Consider the following 26,858-nt stretch of genomic DNA (forward strand, 5'->3'; position numbering starts at 1 on the left):
TTAATGAACCTTTAAGGCATCTGTCTGTCTGTCTGTCTGTCTGTCTGTCTGTCTATCCATCCATCCATCCATCAACATAAATTTAAAAAAAGCACTGTATGGCATTGCTATGTACAATAAATGTGGAATACTGGCGTGGTACAGTAATGTGTGTGTGGGTGAGATGTTCTTTTTTACTTTTTAATTTTAATTATATGTCTTTGTTAAATGTTGTGAGCCCACATAAAGTGTCTTTTTTGATTTATTTCTTTTGCAAAAAATGAGTAAAAACCTGTTTGAATCACAGTTACGGTGCTTTTGTTTTAATGGGTAAAGATGTATGTTCTTAATATTCTATAGTCAAGCGAGCGTTGAGGATCTTATTCAGTGAGTCGTTTGTTAAATGTTTCCGTGCCGACAGCCATGTTCTCACTCAGTCGTGCTTTGCTTTTGCCTCAACTCGATGTATTCTGGTTCACCTGAACCTTTCCTCATGTCACTCATTCTTCTCCTCCTTTCCATTCTCTCACTCCAGGGTTTTAAGTCATGCAGTCGACAGTGAGTGATGATATAAATACGTCTGACTGGGGTTTAATGAGGCCTTGCCCTTCTCCCAGGACCTGCCCTGCCGTGTGTGTGTGTGTGTGTGTGTGTGTGTGTGTGTGTGTGTGTGTGTGTGTGTGTGTGTGTGTGCATGTGTGTTTACTGCATAAGATCATTCACCCGTTAGGCTACAGTTGATTAGTCAGACACGGTCTTCCTCTCAGATTTTAATCTCCCACTTGTCTTAAATGATGTTACATCATCACACAGCTTCTCTCTGTGTTACACACACACACACACACACACACACTTTCACCCATGATGCACGTGATTGTTGGTGTGATGTTAATCAGTGTTGCACAGGTTCATTGTCAGGGTTTTGTTTTTAAATCTGTCCTCAGGTCAGACTGTGTGGACATCCTGACCCAGTGTGGGGACAGGAAGCGTTTCCATGAAGGACAGATGCCAGAGAGGATCTGTGAACTGCTGTCACCCATCGACGACCCTGAACGCTGCATCCCTCTCCACAGATACCTCAGTGAGTCACTGTAGATACAACATAACACAATATAAAATATAAAATATAAAATGTCGATGGGAATACAAACACAGACGCAGAGGCGGAGCAACAATGGAAACAAAAGTCATGCCAACAATTCTGTTCATGATTGATATAACTCTCGCTCGATCGATCGTCGTTGTCAATCGGAAGATGGAAGTAAAATTAAATGTGGCCACTAGATGGCAGAAGAACATTTCTGTGTTTATGTGCCTCTTCAGCACACACACACACACACACACACACACACACCATTGAATCGATTCATCAGTTTTTAATCATCAAAACAAGCTCTGGGATTTTTCAGCCACATTCTCTGGTTTCTTTGCTCCATTTAACAACAAAATCAAACATTTTAAGAAACATTTTTCAACACTTCTGGACCAAACAATTAATGGATGAGAAAAGAATTGACACATTGATTGATTATGAAAATCCTTATGAATATACAACACATTTATATTCTGCTCAGTTAGTGTCACACATTTGAATTTACTGATGGAGGCAGTCGTGAGTCAACAATCCTGCGTGTTGTGTTGTAAAATGGCTGATTTCCTCTCTTGGTGCAGTGAGTGAGCAGTTTAGACGGAGACACTTCAGCGTCTAACAGCAAACACTTAAACTACTGCAGATTTAAGGTGCTGTGGATCTGTGTCTCCTGCAGCAGGCAGTACAGTGATTCTGCCTGTCGTGCCCACACTGGCCACTCACAGTGCAATAAGTGCTGATGACTTTCATTCCACAGCATTACTATGTAAGTGTGGCCTCACAGTCATGTGACCTGGGCCACTCCCTGCTGATTATTGTGATATTTAACAACGACAAGTGTTATAAGTGTTGAACTGTTAATATTGTTGTTCTATTGTCTCTTTCCCTTCACCCCGACTCTCTCACACACTTACTCTAGCTCCCAGTTCCCTAGGCAACGACATCGTTGAGGAGGTCATCCATCCATGCAACCCCAACCCCTGCCCCAGCAACCACCTCTGCCAGGTGAACAGGAAGGGCTGCTTAGACGAGCTCAACTGTCAGCCATACCTCTGCATTCCAGGTACGAGCAACCAGCCGCTGACCGCTGACCGCTGACCGCTAACCCTAACCGCTGTCAGTCTGAAAAATCAAAAATGTGCATGTGTGTGTGTGTGAGTTTAGGCTGTAAACTGGGAGAGGCCTCGGAGTTCCTGGTGCAGCAGGACGCTCGGATCCAAGTGCCGACTCGTGCCGGACCCGCTGGGTGCTACGAAGTGTGTAGCTGCGGCCCCAGTGGCCGTCTGGAGAACTGCGTGGAGATGCCCTGTGTGGACATAAACAAGCCCTGCATCGTCGGAGGACAGAGGAAGAGTAAGACGTCCTTCATGCCCTTCTCTGTCCTAGAGGTTATCAAATGAGATTTGAGTAGTAGATTTCTCTTAGAGCTGACTGTCCAACTGTCCAACTGTCCCAACGTAGCTGCACATGTTAGTCCCACACCTGTGTGACTGAACTGGAGCAGAGGAGATGGATAAATAAGGAGACAGTGCTAAATGACTACATGTTTTATAATGTGCAATACACTTCACATCAACACATGAAGAAGCATGTTTGTCCACTCCCATGCAGATAAGAGTATTAAAAACACGAGGAAAACATCCCATAACGTGCTGTACATTTAGACTACTGTATATGAAAGGACGGACAACGAGTTCAGATCAGAAGGACTTCCTGCAGTGATGAAGGTGAGGCCACCGCTCGTGACCTGGTGTTCGTCAGTTAGAAGTGAAATCATTTGAAACAAGTCATTAGCTTCATCACTTCCTGTGGTGTCATTCGTCTTCAGTGTCTGGATCAGAAGCAGTCATGTGAGAGGAACTGGAGGTGGTGGAGATGGTTTGGATTTTAGGAAAGAAGTGAAACCTGAAAGTCTCTCACACTCTGTCACACTCTGTCACACTCTGTCACACTCTGTCACTCTCTGTCACTCTCTGCCCTTCATATCATCAACAGGAAATCCTGAGTATACCTCAGAGTTTTAGTGAATCCACTAAAAGGTGATTATCACCAGTTCTGTCTGGTGGTGCATTTGTATTTTTTAGCTCATGCCTCAACTTTTCATGAATTTCATGAATATTACGAGTTAGGGGAAGTAAAAAAAACATCATTTAGATGATGCACTTAATGAAATAAATGATACTGAACACTGTCGTAAGTTTTTAAAGATAAGAACAATCATGCAAACGGCTGGAAGACGAATGCATGTGGTAGCTGTGCTGGAAATGGATGTTTACGTTCAGGGTCGTGAGTTTCCCACTGATGCCGACTGGAGTCAAAACCAATAAAAAAACCAGCCGGGAATAAAAGCCGATTAAAACGTTCCCACTTTTCCACACTTACTGATACATACTAGCTTTAAGAGAAACATAATGGATTTTAAAAAGCAGTCACAGTTTCTTTTATCTGGATATTTCTGGTTCCCCGCTTTGGTTCGGTCAGCTGGTTTTGTTGTTTTGCAGATGTTGAACCACACAGATATATAGAGATCATGACCAGACTCCTCTGATGTCTTCAGTTCAGTTCAGTTCAGTTGGGCGTCTATCATTATTATCAGTGTTCCAGTGTGAATGAGAGTCACGCTCAGTGCTATCGCAAAGACAGATGTTTTCTTGTCTTCGTCCTCATCGATCGTTCTCTCGTTGTGATTGTTTTGTTAACACAGAGTTTTTGGTGTGTTTGGTTTGAATTGAACACACGCTGTCCTGTGCTGGACGTCAGATATCAGCACTGTTCAACATGCTCTTCTCTCTCTCAGTCCATTTACTGGCCTGTGGAAATGGTGCTGTGTGGAGCGGTCAGTCCAAAGGTTCAGTGCAGGTGAAAAAGAGGAAATCAGCCTGAAAAACACGGTCTGAGCTGAAACTACATTCAAAGTGAAGGATTGTGAATCCATGAATGTGTGAGATCACGGAGAATTTGCATTGACGACGAGGAAAACATGAAATGAAAGTGTCTAACTCTGAGATAAAGGGAAAACGTGGTGAGGACATTGCAGATTTGAGCAGGCATAGATCTTAAGAGGTGAGTCTTTCGTTAACTGTTTCACATCCGTCCACAAAAACACACATTCATTTGAATAAAGAATCAATACATAAAACATGAAATAACTGAACACTGTCAACAGACACTAGGTATTTATTCCTGTGAGGAAAATATGCCCAGTGTGGTTATTTTATTTTTCTAATTACCCATCCACTGACACACGTGTTCATTTTGACACAAAGACGAATAAGACGTCCATTTACAAGTCAAGTCATATTTATTTTACGTGCAGTACTTTACAAGAAAAGGACAAATAAGAAAACTAAAAAGTAGTGATGAGTGAGTGGAGTGAGTTATTTTGGACATAATGTTGTCTGATGTCAGTTGAAGCTAGTGAGCGTATAAAAGTGTGTGTGTTTTTAAAATGTTAACTTTATATTTTGCTTTATAGTTAAAGAGGTTGGTCTATTTCTGTGCACACAGAGGATCCTAAGATGTATGAGTTTTCACAGAGATGAAGAGCAGCCAGCAGAGTGTAATTACAGTCATAAATCACTGCTTTCATGTAGGAATGATAAGAATAATCATCACCACCACTAACAGTGAAGAAGGCAAAACTCCAGTTGCACAAATATGCATCATATGCATCATATTCATAAATACATCCACCTCCACTCATCACTATGCTAAGTGTCAGTTTATGTCAGTGTGTTCTTTAATAAAGCAGCTCAGGTTATATTCCAGCTACAGCTGTAGTAAGAACAGTAAATAAGTTTGTTTTGTTTTATTATTCTGCCAATCACTCTAGATTGAGCCCAGCCACACCCTAGTGTACGTCTAGTGTGTGTGTGGGGCGTTCTGCGTCAGGAAGATCATGTGGTTTAAAAAAATCTCTTAGAAGCAGAAAGAAAAAAAAAGAAGTTATTATTCTGTTGTTTGTTTGGTCTTTGTGTGACAGTATCTGTTTGCTGCGCCCTTATCTAAAAACAGGCTCTGTCAAGCAAAACTATCAGACCTGACGGAGGGAGCGTTGTGTGAATACAGCAGCACAGCCGGGGCGAGCGGGGATCAGACGCGCTTATCCTGTCAAAGTGTTTTTGTGTTTTCAGTCAAACTAAAACCTCCCGTCACTTCAGTTGGTTGTGGTTTATTTTCAAACCCTTTTTTCGAGTGTTGCTCTCGAGGGTTATTAGAGAAAAAATGATGTCATTTGGACAAAAGGGCTGATGAAACACTTCAGAATTGGAGCTGTTGATCTGACCTTCTGACTTGTGCATAGTGAGTAATATGACAGCAAAATCACTAACTATTCAGCCGCCTTCCGTGAGTCTTTACTGTTGAACTGTGGCGTACACAGGAATGCAGGGTGAGGTGGAAAAAATTTATTATTCACAAAGGAAAATATTTACCATCATATTCAAGGATGCACATCAAAATAAACAAGGAGGCAAATGTAAAAGAAAGTCTTGCATATTATACACACAGAAAATAAATAATGAAACATATACAGCAGTGGCGCAGCTCGCTGAAGATGAGCACACACACTTAATTAAACCATGCTTAAGGTCAAGAAATACAATTACACATCAACATGCAAGAAGATTTGACTTTTTTTCTTTCAGCAAAATATGGCAACTGAGATAGCTGTGAACATTCTAATGTGGCTAATGAAATAGCATTGTACAGTATGCCACACACACATAGTGTCACCATACAGTAAACATCTCTGAGTATTTTGAAATCTTCTCCTCCAGGTCACGGGACGTCTTTCAGGATCGACTGCCACACCTGTTCCTGTTTCGCTGGCAGCACCGTCTGCTCCACGCGAGAGTGTCGCAGCTTCGGTAACGCGGAGGAGGAGCGACGCCACTTCACTGGTACGTCTGCGTAAGCGTTTACATGGGGTTGGTTCACAAGTGGCAGCATCTACAAAGTGGAATATTCAGGTGTGGTGTGCAGAGGAACTGTGGATACAGGTCACGTGTCACCCGGGTCACGTGTCACCCGGGTCACGTGTCACCCGGGTCACATGTCACCCGGGTCACATGTCACCCAGGTCACAGATCACCCAGGTCACGTGTCACCCATGTCACGTGTCACCCAGGTCACGTGTCACCCAGGTCACATGTCACCCAGGTCACAGATCACCACACCCAGGTCATCACAGTCACCCACCCAGGTCACGTCACCCAGGTCACATCAGGTCACCCGGTCACAGTCACATGTCACCCAGGTCACGTCACAGTCACCCAGGGGTCACCCAGGTCACATGTCACCCAGGTCACGGGTCACCTGTCACAGGTCACCCAGGTCACATGTCACCCAGGTCACAGATCACCCAGGTCACCCACCCAGGTCACAGATCACCCAGGTCACGGGGTCACAGATCACCCAGGTCACGGTCACCCAGGTCCACCCAGGTCACGCACCAGGTCACGCAGGTCATGTCACCCAGGTCACGTGTCACCCAGGTCACATGTCACCCAGGTCACGTGGTCACCCAGGTCACGTGTCACCCAGGTCACGTGTCACCCAGGTCACGTGTCACCCAGGTCACGTGTCACCCAGGTCACATGTCACCCAGGTCACATGACTGCAGACATTGTGTTTTTATTGGACTCACTGAAGTTTTCTGCTTGACAGACTAAAATATTACATAACCTGGAAGTAAACACAAATGCCAACATTACTGTCAAAAATGGCACCAAATGGTCACGAAATGAAAACATCACAAGTTCACATCATTCAGCAGCTGCAGGTTCATGACTGTATAAATCGACGTAAACATGTCACTTGTCACCCAGGTCACATGTCACCCAGGTCACATGTCACCCAGGTCACATGACTGCAGACATTGTGTTTTTATTGGACTCACTGAAGTTTTCTGCTTGACAGACTAAAATATTACATAACCTGGAAGTAAACAGCCAAATAGAAAAAGTCAAATGCCAACATTACTGCTGGAGTTGTCTCCAAAAATGGCACAAAAAGATGAGCAAATGTCATGTAAAAATAAGATTATATCCGCTGCGATCGAAATGAAAACATTTCTGGTGGAGATACAAGTTCACATCATTCAGCAGCTGCAGGTTCATGAAAAAGGATTTATTTTTGAACTGTATAAATCGACGTAAACGTGTTCCTGCCTCCTGTGGGATACTTGTGAGTAACACTGGGTTCAGAGGTCAGAAACAAAACCGCTGCAAATGACTGTGGTAAAAACAGCCATTACAGCCATTTACACCAGCATCACTCAGGCATGATATCAGTGACCGAGGGAACGAGGACGGAGACTCACACAGAGAAATAACTCAAACATTTTAGGAGATTAGCACAGTTTCAAATTCATCCACTTACAGACAGATTGTACAGTGTGTTGTGAAGAACGTGTTCACACTGGAACTATTTTGTTACATGCAGAATTGATTTAGCTCGTTATGTTGTGAAAAGTGGTGGAAGTATTCCTGAGTCATCATGTCTGAATAGAACAAGTTATGTTTGTAGAAAACAACGAGACTGAACATTTCAAATGTGCAAAAAAGAAAAACCGAAGCGAAGTGAAACCGCGACCCAAACCGAACCGTGGGCCCTTTGAAGCGCTGTAGCCCTGGTGTTTCTCACATTGTTTCCTCTGTCTCGTTGCCTCAGGTCTGCCGTGCAGTTGTCCTGACCGCTTCATCCCCGTGTGTGCCTCTAACGGTCGGACGTACCCCAGCGCCTGTGTCGCTCGCTGTATGGGATTCAAGGACCATCAGTTTGTCTTTGGCCAGTGTCGCCTCAGTAATCCCTGCACCAGCAAACCCTGCCAGAGAAACCAGAGGTGGCTTTTTCCTCCTTCTCTCTTTTCTTCATCTGTGGCTGTCAGTGTGTTACTGTCTCTCTGATATTCACCATCACCTCCTCTCCTAATCCTTCTAGAAGATTCCGCGTCTAAGCAAACATCAATGACTTGCATATTCTTTCTTTTGTTCACTATTGTACCTTTCAACCTTTCTTTAAAACCACCTTTTAAAAACATGCTTTTATGGATTCAAAGGTTGATGCTATGTCGCTGTGTAGTGAAGTATAGAATGCATGCGCTCAAGGTTGTGCCAGAAATCATTGTGAGAAATAAGAAAAAAGAAACAGAGGCAAAAAAAAACCCTCTCAATTATGTATGTGGTGTCTCAAAAGGCTTCACACAGCTTGAGTATAAACAAGACTTTACACAGTTTGGCACAGCTGCAGTGCCGGACTGAAACACCACGGATTGTTGAGAAAATGCACAAATACAAACCTGGATTCTTGTGAATTAGACGTCCATTTCTCTGCAAGTCTCTAAATGACTAGTTCTTACTAGTCTTGTTCAATAGAACTACTTGATGCTAAACAGAGAACATTGTTCTATTGGAGCTCGATGTTTTAAATGAAGGTTCAATGTAGAGCTCAGAGCAGGGTGAACTTTAACTTCCTGCCTTGTCCACCCTTTCATCCAAATATGTTCTCCTCTGGTTTTAAACAACACGATGGAATTGGACAGAACACAAACCTCCAGGCTTCAGAACAGCAGATCACAAACCACTGGGTTACGTCACAGTGTGTTGCCACTCAGTTGAACCCAGAGAAGCTAATTACACGAGGCTAAACAAAGCCAAGAACTATCCAGACACCCACTGCAGAGCCAGAGACCACAGAAACATTGGCACATTGTAAGCCAGACACTATTCTGAGTGGAGACTTTATTACGTGCACTCTGCTGTAGATGATGTGCAAAGGAAAAGTGTCTGAGCTCCTGAATATAGTTTTTTTTCCCCCTGGAGATGTTGAGTGTTGCTGCGTCTTCCACGTGAATCATAGTGTTTTCTACTCTTCATGTCTCTGTTGTTTCCTTTTGACTGCACAACAATTTGCTTCCAAGGAACCAGGAAACATGAGAGCGAGGCAAAAAAAAAACCACCTCCCTAACGCTTGCACATTCTTCATCGTCCCTGAGAGTCTCAGTCCCCTCCCTGAGCTGTGATCCACCAAGTCATGCCAATAACTCTGCATATGTTCTCATACTGTAGATAGAAGTCTATGGATAACACACACACACACACACACACGCGCGCGCCTGAGGTCTGTCAGTGTGTTTGTTAGCTGATAAATATTTATTTTGATTTCATTATTAACGTGTTTTGTTAACTGTACGTCTTTGCATGTGTGAAGCACTTTGAATTTCCTTCTGTTAAATCTGAATCCACGCTGGTGTCTCGGTCCGATCGTTGGACGTTCACAGATGGACCGCACTATTATAAAGATAGTACGATATAGATTTAGATTTAGAGTCATTACATTACAAAGTCAAAATGCCAAATGTACTCATTCAGCTGACACGGGGCAAAAAGCCATTACAAAGACATTAATCAAGAATCATAATAAAAGCAAGACATTAAAATGAGAAGAGACTAAAACATATTATCTGTGTCTGTTATCAGCCCGAGCCCAATGAAAATCTGCCACCTCCAGCTCCGCCTCCTGTCTTTTAGGCAGTGACGGACGTCCTTAGTACTTAAGTGTTAAAAGTACAACTTCATATGATAATGTTGTTAATTTTGTGTTTATTTACCACTCTAAAAATGAAAATGTTAAACACAAACAAAGTCTTCAAAGCCTGAAAAATGAAGGTAACTACCACCCTCCCATCCTCCTTCCTGTCTTTCCTAATATTCTCTCCTTCCTGTCCCCTCATTACTTTTGTCTGTTCATCCTCGAAAGTAGTTTGTTTTCAAATTGGTGAGAATTCAGTGTCACTCCACTTGAGCTGAAAGCAGTGATACATTCCACATGCACAAAATGAAGAGAGGAAGCCACGGTCTATATGAACAACGACAAGACCTGGTGTCCATGTCACTGGGTCACTGACATCCTGACATCCTCAGGAAGTAACAAAGAAAGGTGTCCAGGTAAAATCAGGTCATTTAGTGCAGTAAAAGTTTATTTTCTATAATAACAAAGTATTAGTACTGACATTATAACCCTGATTATCTCACTCCCTCTCTCTTACCTGTGATTTGTCCACGTCTGTCGTTTGTCTTGACATTTCATTTCCTGTCCTCTGTCCTGCCTTTTCTCCATTGTTTTCTTTTTTTCTATCTATCTGTAAAAACCTGATAAAGCCAGTGTTCAAATATTTGCCCTTTGTTGTGAAGAGAAACAACGTCGTGAAAGTAAGCAAACCAACTCACAGTCAACAACACCTGGTTTATGCCCAGCCTTGGAGACCTGTTGCTATGGTGATAGAGGAGTGTGTCTTTATGTGTTATTAATGTTGCCTTGCTCTTGTTTATCTCCCCTCTACTGTGTTTGTACACAGATACATGGATAGGATTAATGTTAGAAGTTCACAGTCATTTTTTATGTACATAGTATAGCATGAATATCTATCTATCTATCTATCTATCTATATATATATATGTATATATACTGTATACTGTATATACATATTAAAAACTAGAATCAAAAAATATAATTAATGATCCAATTGACACAAAAAGATGAATAAATAAATAAATAAATTATAAATGAAGTAGTGATTAAAATAAATAATGTGAAAATGATTAAGGCGGGTTAAAATATAAATAAAGGGATAAATAAATCAAATTTCAGTTAAAAGCCAGACTATAGGTCTTTGTATTTTTATAAAAACAAGTTACACTGAAATAAGGAATGAAAAAATAGAATGTAATATAAAGTAATTTAGTCGAGTGTAATAAGTGATGCTTTTATTCAGTACATATCACAGTATTAAAAACCTATGAATAAAAACCATATTCTCTGTATTTCCAGGTGCGTCCCAAAGTATCGCGTGTGTCTGAGTGACGTGTCAGACTGCCCACAGTACGAGTGCGTCGGCCGGCCGGGGTCATGTGACAAGAACAGGGTGGAACCAGTGTGTGATACCGACGGCCTGGTCCACCTGAGCGTGTGCCACCTGCAGCAGGCTGGGAAGACCCTGGCTTACATGGGCCACTGCCAGGTAGGAGACAGAGACCAGGAGACAGAGACCAGGAGACAGAGACCAGGAGACAGAGACCAGGAGACAGGAGACAGCCAGCAGGAGACAGAGACCAGAGACAGAGACCAGAGACAGCCAGCAGGAGACAGAGACCAGGAGACAGAGACCAGGAGACAGAGACCAGAGACAGAGACCAGAGACAGCCAGACAGGAGACAGAGACCAGGAGACAGAGACCAGGAGACAGCCAGGAGACAGCAGCAGGAGCAGAGAGCAGAGAGACAGCCAGCAGAGACAGAGAGCAGGAGACAGCCAGCAGGAGACAGTCAGCAGGAGACAGAGACCAGGAGACAGAGGAGACAGAGAGACAGAGACCAGGAGACAGCCAGCAGGAGACAGAGACCAGGAGACAGCCAGCAGGAGACAGAGACAGGAGACAGGACCAGGAGACAGCCAGAGACAGGACAGAGACCAGGAGACAGCCAGCAGGAGACAGAGACCAGGAGACAGAGAGGGCAGAGAGACAGAGAGCAGGAGACAGTCAGCAGGAGACAGAGAGCAGGAGACAGAGAGCAGGAGACAGCCAGCAGTAGACAGAGAGCAGGAGACAGTCAGCAGGAGACAGAGAGCAGGAGACAGAGAGCAGGGAGACAGCCAGCAGTAGACAGAGAGCAGGAGACAGAGAGCAGGCAGCAGAGAGACAGGAGAGAGCAGGAGACAGAGAGCAGGAGACAGAGACCAGGGGAGACAAGACCGGGAGACAGAGCAGGAGACAGCCAGCAGGAGACAGAGAGCAGGAGACAGAGAGCAGGGGAGACAGCCAGCAGGAGACAGAGAGCAGGAGACAGAGAGCAGGAGACAGAGAGGAGACAGCCAGCAGTAGACAGAGAGCAGGAGCAGTCAGCAGGAGACAGAGCAGGAGACAGAGAGCAGGGAGACAGCCAGCAGTAGACAGAGAGCAGGAGAGACAGCAGGAGACAGAGAGCAGGAGACAGCCAGCAGGAGACAGAGAGCAGGAGACAGCCAGCAGGAGACCAGGGAGACAGAGACCAGGGAGACCCAGGAGACAGAGAGCAGGAGACAGCCAGCAGGAGACAGAGAGCAGGAGACAGAGAGCAGGAGACAGAGAGCAGGAGACAGCCTCTCCGTGGCTGTGAAAGCATTTGCTGCTGTCACTGTTGAGGAAACTTTAAAAAGAATTCACTAAAGTTTGTCTTCAGTCAATAGTCCTCTCAGAGTTTGCTGACACCGTCAGAGTAAACACAGTTTGGAGCAGAGGTCAGAGTCTGCTGCTCTGATACTAACATCACAAGCTTGATTATCTACGGTCAGATCGCACATATAAGATGATAGCGGTGATCCGTCCGTCTATTTTCTACGGCTTCATCCTCCACTCGAGGGTCACAGGGAGAGATGGAGCACAGGGTGGAACAAGCGTTCACTCTCACACTGATGCTCATTTTAGACGCAGGAAGAATCCACGCTCACATGTGGAGGATAGGAGGTGGAGCCGTGACCCAAACTGGTGACCTTGTTGCTGTGGCAACAATGCTTGCCACTGCATCACCGTGTAGCCGTGGTCCTGACCGGCTCTCGCTAGAAAGGGTTAGAGTCTGTAGCTTTGACAAGTTTTACTCCAATAAAGTTTAAGAGTCATAGAAAGTTGAAAGTTGAACATTTTAACTTTGGGGAAAACTTTGTCTCATACAATGACACGGAAATCAATTAGTGTTGATATTAATACAATTGAATCTAATTTAATGTAATAAAAAAAAAACAAATGTTTAACCTGAATAAAACATTTAAATAACCTGTGCGTGTGTGTGCGTGTGTGTGTCTGTGTGTGTGTGTCTCAGGACTCCTGCAGGAAGCCACAGCAAGTTTGTGGCCACAATGGAGAGACCTACAACACAGTGTGCGATGCATTCTCTGATCGTGTGGCCCTGGACTACGAGGGCCCCTGCCACGCTGTGGGGGCCGTGTCTGATACGGCCCCAGACTCTGCTTGTGGTTTTATTCCTTGTCCAGCTCTGTCCATGCCCGGCTGCCAGCCTGTCACGCCACCTGGTGAGTGGAGCGACACGTTAACCAGGAGAACCATGGTCAGATGTTAGTCTGTGTCAGCTCCTCACTCTCATGTACAACAACGTCATTCCTCCACAGAAGGAAATATTCATTCATTCATCCATTCACTGAATCACAGTCACGTATGAACAGCTCTGGTGTTGATGCTTTAATGTCCTGCTGTGGTCAGACGTACTAAAGACAAACCTACTTCTCATCCAGTTGAACTAACTCCTAATATTTGCTTTACAAAAACTAGAAACAGATAATTGTTCATTTCTTCAACCAAATCTGAGAAATGTGTTAAAATGTTTTAAACATTTAAATGTTAACTTTTCGCTAAACACTTGAATTGAATGAGATTTCTTTTTTTTGTCTTTCAGCAAACAAACCCTGAGTCCTGATGTTTGCTTTTGTGATGTTAATAATGAAAAACCCTGAACTATGTGACAGTTATTTAGCATTACTTAATACTGTTATTTCATGTTTAAACTCACCATTTCTTATTGTTACTCAGGTTAATGACGTCATTCACCCATATATTATTCATGGTTATTCACGTTGTTCTTGAGCTAACTGATGACACCGTGACAGTCCCTGACCTTGTGTCTCTGTCTTTAGGAGCTTGCTGTCCCATCTGTGCCAGCATGCTGCAGATCCTCTGGAACAAAGAGCAGATGAACACGTTCTCCAAGGTAGGAACTGGTGTGACAGTGTGACTATTACAGTCTGTAAATGAACGTGTGAAAGTCTGAAGAATATAAATGTGTCATTTCACCCTGCACTGCAGTATTTTAGTGCAAAATAATTAACAAATAATTGCGTTTCCTTTAGGAATAATATGAAAATAACTGGCCCCAACCATCCCATTGTTTGTCTACTAGGGTTAAATGTTACAGTTAGACCAGCTGCAAAAATACTGTTCTCAGGACTTTACCGTTCCAAACCATACTGTACTGTCCCAAAGTGAACGTCACCATGATGGAGACACAGTATTAGACTGTGACTGGTCAGAGTTCTGGACGTTGATTTGCATAACGAGCGTCGACGCATCACAATGAAGTAAGTAACCTTCTAAACTGTGGGAGTGCGGAGACAATCTGGTGGATTATAAACTGGATCATCTCCAGACGGCGTCGCTCGTCGCTGCCGAACTATAAATATGTCACGTGTTGAAACACAAACCACATTTTTAAATTTCTCGCATCAAATCAAAAGATGAAGATTTCTTTGTTGCAGAATAATAATAATAATAAACTATTGATTTAGTAAATGAGTGCAGTCAACTGTAGGTTCAAGAGTTAACCCTGGTTCTCTGAAACATGAGTGAGTGAGATACGATTGTTCAAAGACAACAGTTGTTACATATGCAGATGTTTTGACGTCAGGAGTTACACACTGGAGCTTTAAAGACCAGAAAACCAGTATATAATATAATCTACACAAACATTACTGGCACACCCTCACTTTGCTACAGTATGTGAGTCAGAAGTGAGTCCTTCCTTCCTTCCTTCCTTCCCTCCCTCCTTCCTTCCTTGCTCTTCCTCCTGAGTGTGTGTTCAAACACTGACATGTTATTAGCTAATATGTCCCTCTGGCATCTCACTCTCATCATCGTAATTATAACAAAGCCTCTTTGGCTGGAAGTCTCTAAGATAACTTAGAGACGTAGAGTTAAGTATTAAGAAGACTCTGAACACAAGCAGGGCTGATTTCATCATGACCATGTGAGAGGCTGAGGAGGAGCATGCTGGGAGCATCTCTAACAGCAGCAGCTCAGCAACACACATTCACAGCTTTACAGCTCCACGTTCACGAGTGATGCTGATGTCCAGGTGTTGGGGAAGTCGTCTGTTTCCAGGTGTGAATTCAGATGCTTTTATGGCAGCAGGTGATTTTGCGAGTTAACGAGAGCAGGAACATTCAGGAACATTCAGGAACATTTCAGGAACATTCAGGAACATTTCAGGGAACATTTCAGGAACAACATTTCAGGAACATCCAGGAACATTTCATGAACATTCAGGAACATTTCAGGAACATTTCAGGAACATTTTTCAGGAACATTTCAGGAACATTCAGGAACTTTCGGGAACATTTCTACACTGTGTTTTCTACACTGTGTTTTCTACACTGTGTTTTTCTACACTGTGGTTTCTACACTGTGTTTTACACTGTGTTTTGTGTTTTTCTACACTGTGGTTTTGTGTTTTCTACACTGTGTGTACACTGTGGTTTCTACACTGTGTTTTTCAACACTGTGGTTTGTACACTGTGTTTTCTACACTGTGGTTTGTACACTGTGTTTTCTACACTGTGGTTTCTACACTGTGTTTTCTACACTGTGGTTTCTACACTGTGTTTTCTACATTGTGTTTTCTACACTGTGCTTCAGTTATTATTATGTCTTTGAATTTGTCCTGAAACATTGTGTCCTCTGATATAATCTGTAAACACTTCCTGAGCCAGTGGTAGACGAGCTGTTCTATTGTATATACCAGAGGATGTGATCGGAATTTTGACTGTTGTGTGTCGATAATGAAACGTTGCATATGTATAAATGAAATAATAATAATTAGAGCTCCATCTTAATTTGGCTATACTCATGTACACGTGTGTGAATTATGTGAGGAAGAAGATGATTAATCATTTTATTGGGAATAAATCTGCTTCCTGTAAAAAAGTCTGCTGATAACTCCGGTGTTACGTCGATGTGTTCCAATCCAACTTTTTAAGGATATTAACGAGTTATCGTTAGCGTCAAAATCCCAAAAAAAATAATTTTCATATTTTTTGCCCCGTTACATCGACCCCTGTTTTAAACCAGTTACATTACATGTCATTTAGCAGACGCTTTTATCCAAAGCGTCTTACAATTGAATTGAGTACAGTCAGCGAGGGGTGGAATCGAACTTGCAACCATTGCGACCATGATGTTTTTCGCACATAGGGTACCGGTCTTAACCACTGAGCCACCCCCGATGTTAACCTTTAACATCGAGGTGATTGACATATGCTCTGCATCATGTTAATAAACCTGTGCTGCCACCCTCTGGCTTTACATAGCACTGCAACATAAGTGGCATTTATATCTCCTCGCCTCTTCCTCGGGATATTCTGCCATATCAGTTATTTTACTGCAATGCTAGCATCCATGCTGTCACAGAACGTGAGCGTTTACAACCACGTAATATTCTGGTGACAGTTAGAAATGTTTGACGTGAGAATCATAATCCACTTGGAATCGTGAGACTAGTGAAGATGTTTATGTTTGAAAATTAAGATAATCTCAGATTGTTGAAATAAAGGCATTTTTCTAACTAGGAGATATTTTTATACATCATCATATACAGTATATAAGTATGTGTATGTATATATATATATATACATATACAGTATATATATATATATATATATATATATATATATATATATACATATATATATATACATATACACAGTATATACATATATCACAGGATCTCTGTGTGTCGTGTCTCTGACCCCGCCCCTTTTACCTCACTCTGTCGTGTCTCTGACCCCCTCTTTACCTCACTCTGTCGTGTTCTCTGACCCCGGTCGTGTCTCTGACCCGCCCTTTACCTCACTCTGTCGTGTCTCTGACCCTCGCCCTTTACTCACTCTGTCTGTCCTGACCCCCTTTCCTCACTCTGTCGTGTCTCTGACCCTACTTGTCACTTGTCCTGACCTCACCTCACTCTGTCGTGGTCTCTGACCCGTCGACCTCGTCTTCTGACCCTCTTTACCTCACTCTGTGTCTCTGACCCCGCCCCTTCCTCACTCTGTCGTGTCTCTGACCCCTCACCTCACTCTGTACCCCGGTCGGGTACCTCACTCTGTCGTGTCTCTGACCCGTCCTCTTTACCTCACTCTGTCGTGTCTCTGACCCTCCTCTTTACCTCACTCTGTCGTGTCTCTGACCCCGTCCTCTTTACCTCACTCTGTCTTTACTCTCTTGCCGCATCGATGACTCTTCATCCATAACATTTTTTTTTAGCTTTCACAGAAAGAGAGAACTTGACAGAAACTCTTTATTTATCACTTTTACTGAGACGGAGCTGCAACACCTGAGCATGAAAAAAACACAGAGAGTTTTATATCAAGACCCTAAATGAATCATTTACAGCCTCATACATTTAGTTGTTTACGAGAATAAACTAAAGTCAGAGCTGCGTGGTGAAGAAATGCAAATGACAGTAAATGACAGTTTTTACCTCAAAACTTTCAACTTGTGAGTTCCACTTTTTACATATTGAAATAGTCCTAGAGCCGTTTGTGTAGCTGCAGTAATCAGAAATGTTCTAACACATTAACACCCACACACACACACAGAGTAAAGAAAGTGTCACCTCATCACAGACGTATTTTACAGGAACATAAATGGGTCTAAAATCCCAGTGAAAGAAGCAGAAATGTTGATGTAAATACAATGTGCTTACTATAAACATCTGTTGTTATTTTTGATGAATAAGCGTAAATGAATAACTGGTGACAGTGGCTTTAATATTTGACTAAAGCATTTTTCTCATCACACTCCACAACAGAGAGAAGGAGAAGAGTTCTGCACAGATGCAGCTTTGTCTCTCATCAAATCCCTATTTCAGTGTGATGGAACACATCAATATTTATAACGGCACGTTAAGATTCAGCTCATGAAAAAAAAAACATGATCTTTTCATTCTTGTGTGTCATTTTAACAAATATGATCTTTTAAGCTGCAGGTGACACAGTGTGGTCAAAGGTCTGCCATTTTTAAGGTCAAGTTTACATTCATGAAATGTTTTTAGGCTGGGGTCCACACAGTGGTTCAGTGGCTGGCATCGTTGCCTCACACCGGTTCGGATCTGCATGTCGTCGTGGGTTTTTCTCCAGCTTCCTCTCACAGTCCAAACACATGCGTATTTGGGGATTCAGGTTCATTGAGTCTGATAAATGATGCTTTTAGGCTGATGATGTTTTTACATCATGAATTCATTTTACTCTAAATTAAAAATGCTCACCAGACTTTTAACCTTGAAAACGTGCTTGTTTCAAATTGTGTTAGAGGTGTTAAGGTGTCAAATAAGCATTTGGAAAACACATGAAATATCTTGAAATCTAAATAGGTGAAAAGTGGAAAAAAGAGGATAGAGACAACAACAACAAAAAAGCATCCAGAGTATTATTGTTACTATTATTATGAACTGGTATAATAACACATCCACTAACGCAGTGACAGAGTGATGGTGGAAGAAAAGACTGTGTTGTTTTTGAAAGGTGTGTTAGTGAGCTTTAACCATGAATAATGTACAATGCAGAGCTGCTACTGTCATATCATTTATTTACAGGCTAATTCATCCTGTGGCAAAGAAATAATAGTAATACAGTAATAATACAGTAATAATAATAATAATGATAATAATAATAACACACTGACTCCCACTGTCTCATTTCACCCCTGTAGCTCTGTCTGACTCTGGCTGAGCTGTTTTCAGTCCAGTCTGGTTCTGGATCTGGATCTGGATCTGATGTCTGCTGTTCAAAGTCCATGTGACTGTGATAATGATGTGATTTTTTTTGTTCGACCTGCAGCTGAATAAGATGCAGGCGGTGACGGTCCACGGCGTCCTGCAGATCCTGCGGCATCACGTCTCTGTGCCACAGTGTGATGTGTTTGGTTACCTGAGCATCGACCATGAGCTGGTGGTTCTCATCGCCCCGGTGGACCAGCAGCCGACACCACTGCAGGTAACACACACACACAGTCATGAAGTGTTCCGACCTCATCAATGCAGATGCTGATAAACGTGGCAACACTGTTATTTAAATATCACATTTGTCCCTGGAGTTTACGACATGATGCAAGAGGAGGAGTGGAATGTATCTGTCCTAGAAATCACAGGTGACGTTTTTTTATTTAGCAGCCTGAAAACGTGAAATTAATGAATGAAATCACTTTGAAGTTGAAGTTTTATATTTATAAAATATGAAATGAATTGCGGTCCACTGAAATGTCTCAATGAGTCAAATGTCCATTTATTATAGTCAGTCAAGCTCTACGCCATCATCCTGTTTTACTCAAAACAAAATGTCCTTTTCATTCAAAACAACAACAAAAATACTGTCATTACTAAAATAAAATGCACTTTTCATTTAGCAATAAAACAAGAAAAAAAATATATACATTTTTAAATATAGATACAAAAAAATATATAAATAATAATAATATATATATACAGTATATAAAGATATAAAAATTGCTGTTCGAACGTGAATAAAACATCTGAGGAATTCAACAAACACTGAGTAACACTCAGTAACAAAATGTCCCTTTAGTTTAACAAAAGAAATCAGCTCCTCCATCGAAGCCTTTGAAGATTTCACAGAAACCATCAACAGACATCACGTCTCTCACGACTCTGAGAGAAGCTTCATTTTAGCAGTTGTTTCCTCTTTTGTTTGCCTTCAAACATGGCGTCCATCACTTCAGTCACACAGTATTTGGTCATTTCTGCATCGGAGAATGTTTTTTTGTAAAAGAAAAACCGATTGCACTGAAAAAGGAAAATGAAATGAAATATGCTGTAAATATTTGTATATAAAGGTGAAGAAACAATCTTCTATAGGGGAAGTATTTTTGAAAAATCAATCTCAGTTTCCCCTTAATTGAGAAAACGAATCATGAATTAATGTTTGGATAATTACAATAAAAACCTCCTTATGCTACTAGTTATTTTTGTTTTGTTAGTATTTTATTAATGTAATATTAACAGAGTCTATACCTTTTAGATCAATGTGAGCATTTGAAATACATACGCAGCTGATGTCTTTACAAAGTGATGAATATTATGCTCATGTCAGAATTCACTGCTGCCTTGCTCACAAGTTCAGGCCTGGCGTCAGATTTGATTGTTGCCTCTGCTCATGTTCATGTTGATAAATGTCGTTCTCTGACAGAAGATCTCACCTCTTGCAAATGTCAACAACAAATGCACGTTTGTTTCGCGTCTCAGTGTAAATCCTGCTCCACCCGCCTCGTGTAAGCGACACCAACATGATAAACACGGCAGAGTGAGCGATGTTAATGACCCACTTAGGTCCTAGTGGACATCAGTATTCATGCTGACGGTGATGAAGGGGTGAACTGAGGGGGAGGATGCATTTGTCTCCCTCAGTGTCTCTTCTCACCTTTTTCCACTTCATTTGCATCGTTTTGTCGTCATGATTCATGTCAGCATGATGATGCTAGTGACTGTGTTTCCAGGACACGGCGCGACGGGAGGTCGCTGAGTTCGGGGTTGAGGGAAAGGTTTCGCTGTATGAAAGTGTGAGTAAATGCGTGTGAATGGGTGAATGGTAAAACTGTGGTCATCGCGACTAGAAAAGCGTCACATGCAGTAAATATAGAGCTGCGAGTCTGTGTGGGCGGAGCCTGCTCCATGGCTAGTGGGAACACCAAATGTGTTTTTTACTATAATTCCTGCAACATTCATGGGTTCACCCCGAGTCTGATTGCAATTGTCACTAAACAACAGTAAGTGAAAGAAAAAGAAAACTATGATGAGAGCGGATACAATAGAGCCTTTGTACCAGTCTAATAACAATATTTGTGATAAGTGGAGCTAATTCAATTTAAGATGATTGTTAGCTGTGATTGGACGGGTCAGTGTTTAATTAAATTCACAATCAAGCAGCAATGATTTCCCTGTCTAATATCATCATCTGTGTTACATTCAAAAAGACCTGGAAGTCATTGGAAAAGGATCATTTTTGCAATAGTTTTTATAGAATTTTTTCACTTTTAGAACATTTAGGTACACAATAATAATAATAATAATAACGGTATACACAGTCTTGTATCGATCTCCTTTGTGTGATGGTCTGTGTGGTTTATGGTTCTGTGCTCCATGTCTCCACCTATTCATTTAGACTTTGCTTGCCTTTCATTTAGTTATTGGTTTATTTAAGAATTGTGTTTTTGGAACTGTTTGAATGTGAATTCAACCTTTTCAAAGAACTGCACCATCTCCATCAAAACAGTCTGACCTGGTCACGTCTAAGACTTTTTATTTTCAAACTCTTTTAGTTTTTTTCTTTTCCTAAAGATGTTTCTGCATCTGTGTCACGATGCAAGGTCACATTCATTGTGTCAGTTCAGTGCAGCACCTGAGACCCTTTAGCAACATAAAGCTTAACCTTCACAGTGCAGCTATTTCAGCTTTTGTTAATGTTCCTGCTTTTTTTTTTTAGCTCAATGTCTCATGAGCAAAGACTGTGACCTCACAGAAACTGTACTTTCAATAAAAAACATGTTGAAAGGATGTATTAATATACTGTGCAGAGCATTTAAAATAACAACTCAGTGATAAAGAAATGTCTTTCATGTCTTTGTCTCAGTTTTAGTCTCAATACAAATATGTCCTAACATTTTGTATTGCAGTATTTTTAAAGGAAGTGGAGGGTGAAGACACTGGTGGTGGTGTGTAATACTGCAACACAGCAGATCACAGCAGAGTCTGTGGTGTTTAGATCTTGTGTCGCCCGGCGACATTACAGGACACAGGAAGTCATTTGCTTAACGTGCAAAGAGTGAATTCTGCCGCTCATGTTGTTGTTGTTGAGTACACCCGCCCGCCCCTGCTCTGCTGCTGTATACACACAAACGCTCCCTCAGTCAGGTCTGATTTTTCACTTTTCAGATAAAAGACGCAACAAACGTTGCAACGTTACATCATTTCTGTTCATGAAGAGCAAACAGAGGCAGAATAATAAACTCTGTCACATCTGGTCACATCGTTTTCTTGAAATATGTTGTTATAAAACGTTTGACTGAGGATACAGTCAGTCACTTTTAGGAGATAAGGCTGTTGCTTCAAACTGTTTCACGCCAGGGAACCTGAATATGGCATAACATTAGCTCTGAGGTAAAGTACCTGTCTTGCTTCTTTTTTCCTGTGTCTTGGATTATCCATGATTGACAGGAGGCTGCTCTGCACCCGTCGCAGTGTTGGCAGGAAGTCAGTGGAGAAAAGTGTGTGAATGGATGTAGTTCATGCTTTATGAAAACAATCCCCCACCACATGCCCTGTTTATTCCCACTGATGCGTTTAGCTACAGTGCCTTCATCAGCACAGTCATGTCGCTGATGGATGGACTAACATCACACATGGGAGCAACATTCATGTATCTCACATTGTTTATGCCTCCACAGGTTTGCAGGGAAAGATATGTATTCAACTGGTATGAGCCAGTCTGTTTTCCTGGGCTCTATTATGGTCTGTCCGTTAGAATGAAAACATCTCCCCATTCCCCTTCAGCCATCTTTTTTCATTCGCCTGCACTTTAAACCAGTCTTTTGTCTTTTAATGACAATAATAAATCAAACCTGGAGAACTCACACAATCATTTACACCTTGATACTGAACAAGCTTGTATTAGGTAAATGGTTTGTGTTTATGTAGCGCGTTTCTAGTTATGATGATGCTTTACATTACAGTTTCACCATTCACCCATTCACCCACACTTTAATACAGCGCATTATCTATCACTCATATTTCATACCCATTCACACAGTCGTCAGGAGCAACGTGGGGTTTAGTGCCACTGCCTGTAAATGTGAAGGTATAATGTCGGATTCTCATCAAGTCTCATCAGTGTGTGTTGATGTAATATCACAGATATGGTGAGTGGTGCACAAAAACATCAGTTTCCAGTGGGACTCTCAGTGTCTCTCAGTGAGATAAACTGGCAGAAATACTCTTCAATTTTATCTAGCAAGACATTTGTTAAGAGTTAAAAAAAGTCCCTTTCTTTGTGAAGCTGGTTTTACTGCAGTCAGTGCACTTCTAAATTATCCCTTCACAATTACAGGCAATGAATATTATTTTTATATTATTTTTTAAACAAAGTTAATACTTGAATGAACTTATATTGGCTGCTGTAATGAGCAATAGAAGCCTAAATTCGGAAATTGACTAATTTAAGAAATTAACATATAAAACAGGGAACAAAGAGCGAGAAATGAATCTCCACTGGCAGCTAAATGCCATTAGATTCAGGCAAAGGAGCAACTGTTTAAAAAGGCAAGGATGAACTTAAAACACACACAACACACAGCAGACTCTGCTGTTACTAGGCAACCGGTTCCCCCACTTGTTTGTGAAGTGTTAGTGTATGTACTTTTCACCCTCTCACGTCCACAGTCATGCTGTGCATGTTTAATATGTGGCACAATTTTCCTCGAATGCTGCTGTCCACTGTTCACTGTCCCAAGGACTTTGGGACGGTCAGATGAGGGGAGCTGATTTTCTCATTAGGACCTGCTGAGCCACCACAACAACATCTTTGTCCAAATTCTAAATGGTATTTATGCAAAAGCCCGTCCAACAAGCAGAATGGTTAAGCTCAGACTGGGTTGTCATCGGGTCCCGAGATTTACCTCAGTTTAAAATAGAATCATCACACGCTCTCTTCACACATAAAAGCTGCAACATGAGAGGAAATCAGATGAATCAGATTACTGATAAACACAGTGAGAGGCAGATATCCACCAAAGTTTGCAACCTCCATAGAGAAGACAACAATGTCTTTGCACTGATGATGGACAGGTTGACAGATGAGGTCACGAGGTCAGGAGTCTCCACGGACTCATGTCACACATCATATTTGCAGATGATATCGTAATCTGTAGTGAGAGAAGGAGGCAGGTGAGAGAGAGCCTGGGGAGCAGCAAGACAGACTGTGTGTGAATGACAGTGAGACAGGTGTTAAGAAGAGAGTGCAGGCAGGGTGGGATGGGTGGAGACAAGTGTCAAGAATAGCAGCAAAAATGAAAGGGAAGGTTCTAAAGGCGGAAGTGAGACACGCTATGAAGTGCGGCTGAGAGACTGGAGGTGGCAGAGCTGAGGATGCTGAGAGTTTTTGACCAGGACGGAGACACAGCTCAGGTTGAATGGTCTGAATGGAGAGTCGAGCTTAAGATGGTTTGTTCACATGCAGAGGAGGGAGAGTGAATATTTTAGACAAAGGATGATGAAGATGGAGCTGCCAGACTCAGTAAAGTCAGACTCAGTGAAGTCAGACTCAGTGAAGTCAGACTCAGTAAAGTCAGACTCAGTGAAGTCAGACTCAGTAAAGTAAATGTCTACATGCACAGATCAGGGTAGTCTGGATCACATACTCACCAAGTACGATCGTTCCCCCTCGAGACACACATTAATACCAGGTGTTAATATAAATGAGAATGTTGTTCTGTTTTTCAGATTGAAGCCTGCAATAAGGAGGCGGAGAAGATCGACTCCCTCATCAACTATGCCAGTCCCACTCTGGTCTCCCAAGTCCCCCTCTCCGCCTTCCTCAGCTCCGAGATCAAGACGTCCTCCATCTCCTCGTCCGCCGCTGCTCTGACTTCACCTCCTCTGCCCGGTCTGTGCCTCCTCCTCTGTCTCCTCCTTGCCGCCGCTCCAGGCCTCCGCCATGCCTGAGTGCTTTCCCCCGCCCACCTCCTCACGAACTTTTAAATAATCCAAAGTGTCCTCGTGCCACTCCCTCAGGTTTGTGACGAGGTGAAGCGTCGACAATCTTTTTGATGAACTCACCTGCGTGTCAGACAATCAAGGCGGTGACAGAGCTGTTGTTACAATTGTTGTTATTGAGAATGTTTGTATTTGAATGAAGGAACAGTATTATTCAGTGGATGAGTCACTCGTGGGGTTTCCCTCCAGTGAAGTGTGGCTCAGCGTGTGTGAGTGAGTGTGTGAGTGAGTGAGTGAGTGTGAGAGAGAGAGAGAGAGAGAGAGAGAGAGACCTTTAAGAAGCATTTGACTTCGTACCAGCAGTGTTTATTCATTATTCCCAGCAGGAAGCTCTCCTCTGAAAACTTCTGAGTGTGATTTGAGGCTTTATACGTGTGTGTGTGTGTGTGTGTGTGTGTGTGTGTGTGTGGTTTTATTAGGTTGTAAAGACCAAGTTTTGCACATGACAGAGTTGTGAGAACATTTCAGCAGGACGGAGGCTCAGCTTTATGAATGTCCTCACAACTGAAACGCATGTTTGTGAGACTAAAACATCAACACTGGCAAATGAGCCAACATCCCAGACCACACACACACACACGCACACACACACACACACACACACAGACAGAGACATAAGTATTATCATGTATTAAACGGAATCTGATCAGCATTCCAGTGACACGGTGACAGCCTCAGATACATGAGGATGCACCATGTGAACCACAGTGCCTCAGAAGTGTTTGAACCTCTAACCTCAGCAGTGTTAGTGCCATGCTCATGGACTGAGCAGATAAATCCAGTCTCCAGCGTCAGTTTACTGGACTTAGCAGTGACCTGACGACAAGCCAGTCAACGAGTTCACATAGACGCGGAACCAGGTCTCTGGTGTGTTTCAGTGAAGCAGGTCAAAGGTGACAATCACGTCACCTTTGACCTGAAGATTCTCCAGAGCTTATACCTGAGGTGGTAAAATATCATACATATGCACATCCTCCTCCTGACCTAGTCTGAGGACCAGAGTCCAGGTCATTATTTAACATTGTTAGACAACATTGAAAGACCAGCTAAAACTGACCAAACTGGGTTCCCCCATATGAAATGTTGGGACACACTGAATTGTACGACCCTTATCATAATAATAAGGTATAATAATCTGACAGACTCTCCATAATCTTAAATAGAGTCCATAATGCCAAATAGAGGGTTAAGGAATGACTGGATCTGATGAGCATCACCTCTAATAAAGTTCAGGATCAGGACCCAGACCAGGTGAAGCGACCGTTATCACATTGATCATATTGACAAAAAGGGACGTCTCCTCTCAACATATGAACCAGAAGCCATTTTATAACTATATAAAGGACAATCAGCTAGTCGTTACCCACAATCCACTTTGGGTACAGACATCTTTCCACAGTATGCCTTGCATATAGTGTCTTATATGAAGTAATAGTGAGAAATGCAATAACTTTATATTTGTTAAGAAATGTCTCTATATTTGATATGTATTTGACAATGAGTTGAGATGATAATGATCTATGTGCCATGTTTTTTTATTCCTTATTGCATGATGACAATTATGAAGTGTTTTAGTCGAGAATGTACCACAGTGTGTGTGTTGTCCTGTGTCTACGTGTGCGTCTCTGCCTGTGCAGCACAACGTGTCCCACTCTCTAACAGTATTACTGTGCTGAGGCAGCTCTGTAGCACGGCTCCTCCATCTATTACATTTAATATAATTATTTTATTATGACTATTATTATTATTATTATTGTTGTGTCGTCTGGAGCCGTCGTGTCATTGGTGACATTTGTACGTTTTCATTGTTCAGTGTTTGATTTCATGTCAAATTAGGGAACGAGAACTCTGATGAGTTCATTCATCTCTACTTTATCGATGTCACTGCTTCAATCAATCATTTCTCTGACTGAAGAAAGGCAGCATTTTTGGGAACTTTTCAATCAGTAACTTTCTTTCTTTGAGTGAGACGAAACCATTGCCTTCAGTATTTCTTTGCACATCAGATGCAGGTTTTTGTTTTTTTGTGTGATTTATGTGAACATTAATGTTTTTGAACCAGTCAAAAGTCCAAAGTTTTGCTTCCAAGGTTAGAATTTTTTAAAAAATGACTTCATTGGACTGATGTGAGCACTGATAGATACTTAAGCTTGTGACATCTTTATTGTATTAGTCACAAAGTGGTATCAAGC

The 26,858-nt window shown here is 42.1% G+C and overlaps 1 protein-coding gene across 1 annotated transcript in view; it reads left to right on the forward strand.

Moving 5' to 3' along the window:
• Window positions 1-25,135, forward strand: part of reck (reversion-inducing-cysteine-rich protein with kazal motifs) — a 57,350-nt gene extending 32,215 nt beyond the window's left edge. Inside the window, exons 13-22 of the mRNA XM_044044703.1 lie at window positions 924-1,060; window positions 1,989-2,132; window positions 2,234-2,422; window positions 5,848-5,970; window positions 7,742-7,913; window positions 10,901-11,090; window positions 12,925-13,135; window positions 13,754-13,827; window positions 18,725-18,880; window positions 24,394-25,135. Coding sequence (XP_043900638.1) covers window positions 924-1,060; window positions 1,989-2,132; window positions 2,234-2,422; window positions 5,848-5,970; window positions 7,742-7,913; window positions 10,901-11,090; window positions 12,925-13,135; window positions 13,754-13,827; window positions 18,725-18,880; window positions 24,394-24,615 — 1,618 coding nt within the window. The 3' untranslated portion in view covers window positions 24,616-25,135. The remainder of the gene's footprint in view (window positions 1-923; window positions 1,061-1,988; window positions 2,133-2,233; window positions 2,423-5,847; window positions 5,971-7,741; window positions 7,914-10,900; window positions 11,091-12,924; window positions 13,136-13,753; window positions 13,828-18,724; window positions 18,881-24,393) is intronic.
• The last annotated feature ends 1,723 nt before the right edge of the window (window positions 25,136-26,858 follow it).

Source organism: Solea senegalensis, linkage group LG1 (assembly GCF_019176455.1).
Source record: "Solea senegalensis isolate Sse05_10M linkage group LG1, IFAPA_SoseM_1, whole genome shotgun sequence".
Taxonomy (NCBI): Eukaryota; Metazoa; Chordata; class Actinopteri; order Pleuronectiformes; family Soleidae; genus Solea; species Solea senegalensis.